This window comes from Erithacus rubecula (assembly GCF_903797595.1).
Source record: "Erithacus rubecula genome assembly, chromosome: 6".
NCBI lineage: Eukaryota > Metazoa > Chordata > Aves > Passeriformes > Muscicapidae > Erithacus > Erithacus rubecula.
Genome location: NC_136688.1, coordinates 12,757,224 through 12,768,112, shown reverse-complemented (window position 1 = coordinate 12,768,112; position 10,889 = coordinate 12,757,224). Strand labels below are relative to the sequence as shown.

Here is a 10,889-nt window from a genome sequence, read left to right as displayed (position 1 = left end):
AGGTGATGCAAAAAACCCCATGGAAAATGTGTATGCATGTCCAGTCATGTTACTATAATTAGCCTTAGGAACAATGGTCCTTCCAAGAGCTGTAACCACAGCCCTTGACAGTACAAGGCTCACTATCACACTTTATCAGACTTTTACTGTGATTATTGTTTCCCCTTCAGCTGATGATGTAATTGGAACTACTTTCCAATAACCATTCTTGCTGCCACTTGGAGGACTTGGAGGCTTGGTGTGCCTTGTGCTTGGTGAGCTAAGAGAGAAAGAGCACCTTTACAGAGACCAGAGGTACAAACCACTCTCCTCCCAGGCATCTGTCAGTGCTGCCTCGGCTGGAAAGGGATTCCACTGGAAACCTGATTTGTAAGGGAACACTGTAGACACAAAAACCTCATTTTAATTTTAAAGGAAGTGTCACAAAACTGATTTTTACCCACAGTTGCTCTTCCTTCTTTTAAAATGTTTGAAGCATCGCTTGAACTGTTTTCATAAGAGAAAGAAAAAATGGCACCAATAAAAAAGTACTTTAAAAATAGAAGAAAATATAGAATGGCAGAGTGAGAATAAGATTTTACCTACATGAAAGATTCTTTTATGTTTCTTTATCTCACATTTAAAAGAAATGGAAAAACCAATTTGACAATGCTATTCCATAAAGGCTTCACTGAGTGAGAGAGATTAGATTCAACATCTGTTAATTGTGCATAGTTAGTTTTGTTTCTTATTTCAGCTACATAAGTTTTTTTGCGTCTCACTTGTTACATTACAGATAAAGAGGGTAAGAACAAAGCTGGGTTTTCATTTCCTTTCTGCACCATTACTGTTTTGGAACTGTCAGAGCAGTTCTGCTCCTGAGCAGCCTCCCAAGGGAGTTGGGAGGGTCTGGAATAGATTAATGATGCTGCTTTGGTATGACAGCAGAGGGCTGGGCTGACTGAGCTGTGGAGGGTGTTCAGTTGAGCATAAATCAGTCTCACAAAGAGGAGGAGAGATTGGATCTTGCATGAGGATGACAGGTACACTGTCTAGTGAAGGTAGCAGTCACAACAGTGACTATTTAATTACACAGGGCTTAGGATACTAATAAGTGCTGTGGTAAGGCAGAGATGTTTAGATATGCTGGTATCTGCACTGTTTCAAACACTGACTGCAAAACCTGCCCCCACTGCCATGTCTCCAGTGCTATTGCTCCAGTGTGTGCACCTCCCTTTTGCTGGTCAGACAACCCTGTTATAACACTGCAGGATTTTTGGTCTTAGTTGTCAGAAAGGATTTCCCTCAGGGTGGCATGTAGACATTGTTCATTTCATTCTGAAATTCAGAGGATTCAAGTGCAGAAATCACTGAGATGATAATAAGCACAGAATATTAGTCCAATGCAAATATATATTAAAATGTTAGTCTAAAATGCAGCTAATTGAAAACACCAGCTCTGTTACATCATTGCTATGATATCACCCCTCTCCATCATCTGACCTCAAAAGAAAATTTTCATGTAGCAGGCCTGATTCAGCCTTCAAAAGCCTCCTCTTAGTTAAAAGTATCTTTTGGTGAATTTAATCAAACACATATAGCACAAGCAGGCTTCAAAATAACTATAATAAGAAAGTGACTGATTTTCCAAGAAGGAGGAGGAAGGCCTGTGCCAGGAGCTTGGAACAAGCTGATAATATGGTGTGCAGATGATAAGATGACGTCCCAGTCTTTCCAGAAATGATGACTCAAAGAAGAAAACAGAATGGCAGGCTGAGGCTGGCGTTATTCCAGGTGTGTGACAGCACAATCACAGGGAAGGGACTGAGGCTGACATCAGGAGACCTGGGCTGGTCTCCTCCTGTGTGACCTTGTGCAAGGCACTCCAGTGCTGACTGGAATAGCAAGAACCAGAACAGTAGCCACGGCTCCTTTCTTTTCTCTGATGTTTAGATTTTAAATGCAATTCACAAAGGAAAAAAACCCACACCTTAAACATCTCAGGAACCCATTATCCATTATAACTTCACAATGGATGTGCAGCACAATTATCTTGTGTCTGTTTCATGAAGAGCTCAGAAAAGCCTATGCTGGGCTATATGAGAGGGCAGTATTGAAAGAAAATTACGATTTTATGGGAAACAAACCCTAGATCCTCTTTTCCAGAAGAGGGTTGAGTGGTCCTAGCATCTTGTCACTGAAACACCTTGCAATAATTTCACCTATTTCCCATCACAATGTACCGAGCTAAGGAATATCCTTTTTTACAAGAGAGAATCACAGGGATTTAGACTGTCTCTGTCCCCAAAGCACCAGGGTAGCCCCCTCACTTCTGCTACTACACAGGTATGAAGTATATTGCAAGTATGCAGTAGCAGTTGACTGGAGAGAGAGGAAAAGATACATTTTTTTAAAAAATCAAGCTGTTCCATTTAAAAGAATTCACATTTGCCCTTGTATTTATTTATGTAATTTGATTTCCTAGGTTAACCCTTCAGATAAGGATGCCGAACTGGGGAGGAGGAGCCAAGTGCGGGGCCTGTGAAAAGACAGTGTACCACGCAGAGGAAATCCAGTGCAATGGAAGGAGTTTCCACAAGTTGTGCTTCCTCTGCAGTAAGCTGGACTGAATAGTTTAACATCACAGCACCCCCATAGCTCTGCATAACTCTTCCATTAAACCCAGAACATTTATTTTTGTATTACTTGGCAGGTAGTTTTGCTGCATTTTACCTGGAGCAATCCACCTCTTGGGCTCCTGGCTTTTCTTTTTCCAAACATGAGATGGATTTTTCTAGGGACACTGAGGTGCTGCACAATCACACTATCTAAGTCCATCTCCAGAAAACGCTTCCTTCTCCCACAATGTGGCACATCACAGGTTTGCTTCAGATTAAAAAGTCCAGCAGAACTAAACAAACAGCACTCATTAGACAGAAGGATAATTACATCTTTACTTTTAGGAGATGATTACTTTCACAGTGAATCCTGACATTAATTTGTTTCACACTGAAAAGATGAAAGACCCTGGTGTCATCAAAACCTCCCACCAGCACTCTGCACATAACTCCATCTCCTCTTTCCCATATTTCATGTAGTCCTACTTCATTTACTCTTTCCCTCCACACTCCTTCATGATGTTTGGCTTCCAGGTTTTTTGCTTTCCCTGCAGAGGAGGTAGAAACTCTAAAAAAATCAGAGAGAAGGTACCAATTCAGCTCTGTTTGCCCTTTGTGGAGAGGGAGAGAACAAACAATTTGCTAAGAACTAAAGATAGCTGAAGGGTTTGTTTTGCAGACAATAATTAGGATTAGTCCCTTTGCAGTATGACTTCCAGTGTGACAGTTTAGGAGACATTGAATCCAATTTTCTCTCTCCTTTCCAGGAGGGGTAGAGGCTTCTTACTTGGAGGCATGAGACTAACATTACGTGCTTAGCTGACACAGTGCAGCACTTTGCAAAATGAGTCCAAAAGATACACCTGAGCTGTCTTTGCCTTTCTCCAGGTTCCCCAAAAGTGATGCCTAAAAGTCCAAATGATGCCTTTAGTGATGTCTAAAAGGCCAAGTAAAAAAGGATTCCCTCAAAAACGTTTTCAGCTAACTGATAATCTTCAGCCAATTCTTGCAGAATGGTAAAGGAAAATCGTGGTCTCAACTAGAATCTCCTTAATGTTTCCATGTTCTGCCTATAACAATTAACAGTAAATAAAAATAAAACAGCTGTCCTAATAGACCACAGTTATGAATATTTCTGTAGTATAAGCTTCATTCTTAGCACAACTGAATTATTTTCTTTTTGTGATTCATGATAAACCATTTACATCCATTAGTTCTATTGAATATTTGTTGTGGGGCTTGTCTTGGTTGGTTGGTGATGTATTTTGTTGTGGGGTGGTTTTTTTTTTTTATTTTTTATTTTTTTTATTTGCCCCTTGTTTTAAGTCTGTATTAAATTATTAATAGGTTTGGTACTAAAAATAGCATTTCATCAGAAATATGTTTAAGGTCAAAACCTAAAGTTGCCCAGCTGGCATATGAAAGGTATGCTAATTGGCTTTGCTTTCTCCCATGATTCACATACACTGTTCAGCAGCTCTGGATGCCTCAGGATCATGTATCACATTCATGGGCTTTTCTATGAACCACTTATAGGATTTCATTTCTCAACAGAAGGAAAACAATCTTCCCCAACCTAAACTCAGGCATGGAAACTGTTTGGCTGCACTTTTGTATATTTCTATATAAACTTATTTCAAATATATCTTCTATTTCACATTATATTTGACAAGGCACACAAAACACATCAGTATTTTTTTGACCAAAGAGTTCAATTTCAGCAGAATTACAAACAATTCAAAGCAACCTGTTAAGGAGGGAAGAATCAGACAAGCTAAACTATATTTAACACTCTCTCTCTGCTCCACGGTTTTTTCCTACAAGTACTGCAAGAGAGAAAAGTGTTTGCAGCAATCCCTCCTTCCCATGTAGACTCCTGTTTACCTGCAAACTGTTGTTTCACTGACAGCTCTTACCCAAAGTGCAGCTGTGATGGACATTTGGCAGGACCTCATGCCATTAACCTGGATCTCCTCAGCGCCGGCGGGAGAACAGGATCTCTTGGCAGATGACAGGTCTCAAAGTTATTTCAACAATAGCACTTCAAGGGCTTTTGCTCCATCTGTCTTGGTGAATAGATACCCTATCCCTAAGGTTCCAGAAATAGAAACACTTTATCTGCTGCTAGAGTTTCCATCATTCCTTAACTCTCTTAGCAAATACAATTATCGTCTCAAAGCAAGATTATGGTATGAGAAGGCTCACACATTTACAGAAGTGCCTCACTTTATTTCTGTTAGGTATAAAGGTCTTTTCAAATTATTTCCCTCCCCATACAATACAGGGGGGAGGAAAGCTCAAAGCCAACCAGAGAGCTGGGGATGTACAACTAGTATAATATACTGCCTCTTAGCAACAACCCAGTCTTGGGCTTGGGAACTGCATGATCTTTAGAGTACCTGATGACGCAACCCATTCTAGGAGTCTATAATTAAAACTGCAGAGGTTCCAGGTTGTAAATTCCCTGTGGTGGATAAATTGGATTCAGAGGAGGACATTTAAAGTAAACTTAGGGGAAACGGGCTAATCAAACCCTCAGGTAGCTCCTTCAGCGCTTGCACTTGCAGCCACTTCCAACACTTCTGTATTTCACAGCTTTCTGTTGCACACATGAATTCAGCAACTTTGTTTTCCAAGCTATCAATAGCCCATGACTGGAATACCCTTTGCAGGGCAAGCATTTATTCTAAGGAACCTGGAGAGAAAGTTTTTGCCTGTATTTTCCCACTCCTAATCAACCACTGTTGAACAGTGTATTTGTAAGAAGTATTGAAACAGTAATTTTTTAGCATACTAGAAAATCCTGATTTTCAAGAGACACTCTGAATTGGAAGATCTTCCTCTCTCTGTGGGATGGAGGCTGTCTCACACTGAGCTTCCAAAGTGGTGCAGCAAACACAGGCATACACTCCTCACCAAGCAGTGAGAAGCATAGCTACTATTTTTTTCCCCATTCATTATTACTAGTGCTGTAGAGGACATAATTTGTGTTCCCTGATGAAAGCTGGGCATTCCTGTTGCACCTTCTGTCCATTAGTCTGCCAGACCTTTCTTAGTGAGATAAGCGAAGCTGTTGTTCTCTGTATCAAACATTATTTGTAAGAGTTCTGTTTGGGAATGGCAACAGCCACACTCCTGTCATCCTGGAGGAAGAGCTGCTGCTTGCTTTGTCGTAGTGTCACTGCTCCAATAAACAAACAATTATAAAAAACCCCAACATGTTCTACCTGACTCCAGACATGGTGCCAATGTTAAAGCCTCTTTCAGAAACACACCACATCAAAATAGCCTGGGCTGAGCTGACTCAGAGCATGTATTTTGAAAAATTCAGACGCACAGTGGCATCAATGCCCCTGCAACCTTCTTTCTCCCTTTCTTAAGGTTTGGGAGCTCAGGATGGTTATCTCAAGTCCATTTCAAGCTTCACAGATCTAGTTTTCCCTGGGGGTACAAGATAACTTACTTCAGCAACAACCCAGTCAAGTTTTATACTGATAGGCTCCTTTCCCCATATTTTTAAAGCTAAACAAAAATAAATACTAATTCAAATTATTTTAAACTACATAAATTCAAATTTGAAAAGGCAAATACCAATACATGCATCTCTCTCCCTGTTTTCAGTGGCTTGCAGGAAGGCTCTGGACAGCACCACCGTAGCAGCTCATGAATCTGAAATCTACTGCAAAACTTGTTATGGGAGAAAGTACGGCCCCAAAGGTGTTGGCTTTGGACAAGGGGCTGGATGCCTCAGCACTGACACTGGAGACCACCTGGGCTTAAATCTGCAGCAGTGAGTTAATTCCCAGTAACTGCTCCTTTTTCTGGTCTTGCTTGTCTCTTATCAGGGTGCTTAATACATTTTATTCTGTTTCCATAACAACATCCAGCATAAGAAGCAGAGCAGACTTTCCTACATCCTTTCCTTCCATGGACACAGTAATTTGCAGTTTTTAATGATGCTCAGCCTCTTTAAGCCTGCTTTACAAATTATCCCTTCCTTCAATAGGCAATTATTCTGCAGAAGCAGCCTTTATATGACACACCACATATAAATATTCACCGCAATTGTAATTGCCATTTGTAGCATAGTGGTAAAGTCACATTCACCACAAAAAAATGTTCTTTTTTCCTAGTTAGAGGCTAAAAATACAGTCAAGGTTTTACTCTTAGAGAAATAATCACACTACCCCATACTGTTAGTTCTCCTCTCAATGGGGGATATAACATTTCTAAATCCTCCCAGTGGTTCAAGTAACACTTAAAAACACACTGAGAAAGTGTTTGAACAAAGAAATTCTAATGGCATACCATCTTCCAAAGCACATAATTAGCTCTGATGGTTCATTTTTGTAGGATTTTCCTGCAGTTCTCAAAGCTGCACATTTCTAAATCAACTTCTTCCTCCTGGTGGTCTAACTATAAAGAAATCAATTAACCAATATTCTGTGTAGGTAATAAAAGCATATTAAAAGTTAATGTATTTAACTGTAGCTCCTTGTACCCTATAAATCCAATACTGGCAGAGTTCTGCACCAAAAACTGTCTCATCCTGTGGATGTAATGACCTGTTGCAGTTCAACTATCTGATAATTCAGAAATTATTCTGTGGAAGGCTTTATATGCAAAGATATAAAGCCCAAAGTCCAGAAACAGAAAATAAATCTACTTTTCTGATGTCCTTTTGTCCCTAGGCCAGGTAAGAACTTTAATTCCTGGTCCAAATGTTTAACTGACTAATGAAATTAAAGCCTGAAAACCTGAATTTTTATTTTCAGCTTAACAAATACCAGCAGAAAACCAGCCACAAAGACTAGAGAACATATTTTCCTTGTATTTTCCCTCTTGCCTCTCAATGAGAGAAAATTGGTTTTTACTTCATTTTTCATTAATCCTTTCTATATAGAGCTGCTGCCAAATCCATGTACTTAGCCCACAACAGTAACATCAGAGCTTCCAGTACCACCTTCTCAATCACACAACACAGAATTCAATAGAATACTTTGATTTTCTTCTTTTTCTATCACCATTTCCATGTCAGAGACCAGCAATTAGGTATTTTTAATGCCTTACTAAAAAAAATCATTAAATCCTTTTTCTAAAGAAGATAACATTTTAAAGCAGCTTTAAAAACGTCTGTTGTAGGGAGTCGCCAAAGCCTGCTCGCCCTTCAACACCAATTAATGCTTCAAAGTTTGCCAAAAAGATGGTAGATGTGGATAAATGTCCCCGTTGTGGCAAATCAGTGTATGCTGCAGAGAAGATCATGGGAGGAGGAAAAGTAAGTAGTGACTTCAGCGCTAGGAAACAAACCCCACCGTTTTACACGGGTGAGAAACTATAGCTAAGAGGTCCTTGATCATTTATATTTTCCTTCATAAAGAAAACACAAGGACGAATTTGCAAATTGCAAACACAAGTCTAAAATACTGTATTTTTTGTAAACTTTTTTCAATTTTTTGTTTCTTACTGATGTCTGAGGACCAAGCAGAGATTACTGCATGAAGTTGGCTCTTCCTCCATCTCTGGCTATATTTATAAAGACTTATTTGTAGTGGCAACTGAAGATATATTAGACAATGTAACTGAAAAAAGACTAACCCAGAATGACTAAAAAGGGAAGCCACAAGACCTACAAATGAATTTTAATCTTTCCACATCACAAAAAGCAGTAGTTCTTTGTTTCTTGTACCTGCTGTCTGTGCACTTTCTGTGCCACATAATGAATTGTCTTCCTTTGCTCAGCCTTGGCACAAGACCTGTTTCCGCTGCGCTATTTGTGGGAAGAGTTTAGAATCCACAAACGTTACAGACAAGGATGGAGAGCTCTACTGTAAAGGTGAGAGTTACAGAGTGCTGAACTGGGGTACAGAGTCAATCTAAAGTCAGTCTCTTTAGACCTAGGGATTTACATTGGCCATTGGGATTTACATTGCTGTATGCTTAACATTCCCAGGAAACTTCATTTTGTCTTTTTAAACAACTTTCTGAAAGCAAAGAGCTATGGTAACATTGCTGTTGCAGTTTCTACTATTAACATTTAAATTTTAAAGCTATAATTTTTCTACAAATGTGACAACCTCTCAAATCTGTCAGACCTTCTAACAGAGCACGGGCCATATCTGCTGGGCAGGCTCTTGTACCTGCACAGTCTCACTCATTAAAATAAAAAAATTCACAAATATACAGATCTGGGCTTCCAAATAGGAATTCTTGTCAGCAAAATTTTAAAGATCTTTCCACTGCACTGTTAGCACAGAAGATAATGCAAAAATAGTAAATTATACATCTAGATGTTCCTCTCAGATTCAGAAAGTTCACAGACTTCACCTGACTCCTAGAAATAGCTTAAGGGGAAAAAATATACTAAGATTTTATATACAAAGCTAAATTTATAGAGAACCCTAAGAAGAATACTGGAGTTCTGTGACTTTGGGTAGAGTAGGATCAAATTGGAATGTTTGGAGAAACATGCTCACCATTGCCACTTAGCAGAGTTGTGATAAATAACTATGTACACACTAGCCACTATAGAGCTCAAATGGAATTAGTTACATGCCTATCAATAGTTTTTGAATTATGCCCCCATTCTTCTCCTTAAAAATCTCTGGCTCATTTTGTATTACTCATCAGACCAAGTTTTACTGAGCATTTTCAGACAGGAAAGTAGTTTTAATGAAAATATCACTTAGATCTTAAAAAATATCTAGTTCCTTAACTTTTTTTTGAGATTACCAGTCGCAACTTTTATGTAATCCAATTATGTAATACCAGTTTCACTATTAAGATCTGGATAAACTTATGGGAAACACACTACTTCAGATTTCCTTACTTTTTCTCAACCTTAATTTGACAGTAATTTAAAAACGAAAACCAAAAGACATTTACCTCCCACTCCTTCTTTTGCAGTTTGCTATGCAAAAAATTTCGGTCCCAAAGGAATTGGGTTTGGTGGCCTCACTCAAGTGGAAAAGAAAGAGTGTGAATGAGAAGAAATGGATGCAACAAACTGCTGTTGATGCCACTGACTGATAGCTGCCAAGTAAAACATTAAACAACACATATTGCTAAGAACCTGGGATATTTCACTAAGATTTTCCATCTTGCAGGAAAAAATTGTGAGTTGCACCTTCAGAAATTCTTAGAGTAGATTAAAAAGGTACAGTGATAAAACTTGACTCATGTTTGTGCTTAGTATATAAGGACAAGGTACCTCATGCAACATTATTGCTTCTTAAACTAGTACTTGACACATTTTAGACTGGAATTTTAGACTCATAGTGCCCTATTATGATAGGGATGCCTTCTGGAGTGAAGATTCCAGGTGTTCCAAGCTAGATTGCATTTTCTTTTGTTTACAATGTTAACCTATCTGTATTTCCACCAGTCTCCTAGTTGAGTTTTGAACAGGCTGGCATTTGCATTATAACAAGTAAATGTTATTTGCTTTGAGACAATTAAAAATGATTTGAAATTCCCTCTCTCTCAGAGAGGTATTTCTAAAAAAATTCAACATTTTCTCAGAATAGTGTTGTAAGTTTTGTCTGTTTTCAAGCTACAATAAAGTACTTACTGCTTCACATTATTTTATTTGTGTTTGTTTGTGCTTATACATTATGCAATGTTTCAGATAAATGGATTTCACCAAGATAAATGAAACTCTCAATTTCTTAACTACAAGAATTGCATTTCACTATATTACTTATGATGTCAGTTCTAGATGGTATCTGACTTTAATTTCCTGATCTTAAACTCCTTCTCAGCTGGTTTTCATTGTTACTTACTTTAACTTACATTCATATCACACTGTCCAGATGGCCCATCCTTTTCTGGGGAATGAGGCAAACATTAGCTATTACAGATGGAGTGGGGAATAGTTCCCTCTTTTTATATACTTTGCTACCTTTCATGATAAACTTACCCATTTTCATACCCTAACAGGGCATATATATGTGAAATACTTAAGGCCAAAAGTCAGGTTCCTTCTTATGGTTTTGTGCCCACCCACTCTTAAATACTTCACTGGTCACAGATCTCTTGAATCTATTTCAAGCTGCAAAAATGCACTTACAAATATGAAAGCTCTATTTTATTGCATGTAAACTCTTCAAATACAAAGACTTAACAGAGGTTTTCACAGCATAAGCAATAAAATTACAATGTAATTGTAATATTAATTTTTTAAACATGAACATTCACCTTAATTTTAAAATTTAATTGCATTTTGTTACCAGAAAAGTAAAGCAAAGGGTACATAATTTTGAAATTCTGCCCCAAAAACCTACCTTTAAAAAT

The 10,889-nt window shown here is 38.4% G+C and overlaps 1 protein-coding gene across 2 annotated transcripts; it reads left to right on the top strand.

Moving 5' to 3' along the window:
• The first annotated feature begins 2,430 nt into the window (after positions 1-2,430).
• On the top strand, positions 2,431-10,179 carry CSRP3 (cysteine and glycine rich protein 3). Of its 2 annotated transcripts, XM_079307982.1 has the most exons (5): positions 2,432-2,595; positions 6,219-6,387; positions 7,740-7,875; positions 8,340-8,433; positions 9,504-10,179. In XM_079307982.1, exons 1-5 carry the CDS (start codon positions 2,484-2,486, stop codon positions 9,581-9,583), a joined length of 591 nt encoding a protein of 196 aa, XP_079164108.1. In that variant the 5' UTR covers positions 2,432-2,483; the 3' UTR covers positions 9,584-10,179. The 2 variants fall into 2 exon arrangements, with proteins under 2 accessions (XP_079164109.1, XP_079164108.1); XM_079307983.1 differs by lacking the exon at positions 8,340-8,433 and having other exon boundaries at positions 2,431-2,595.
• Positions 10,180-10,889: the final 710 nt, after the last annotated feature.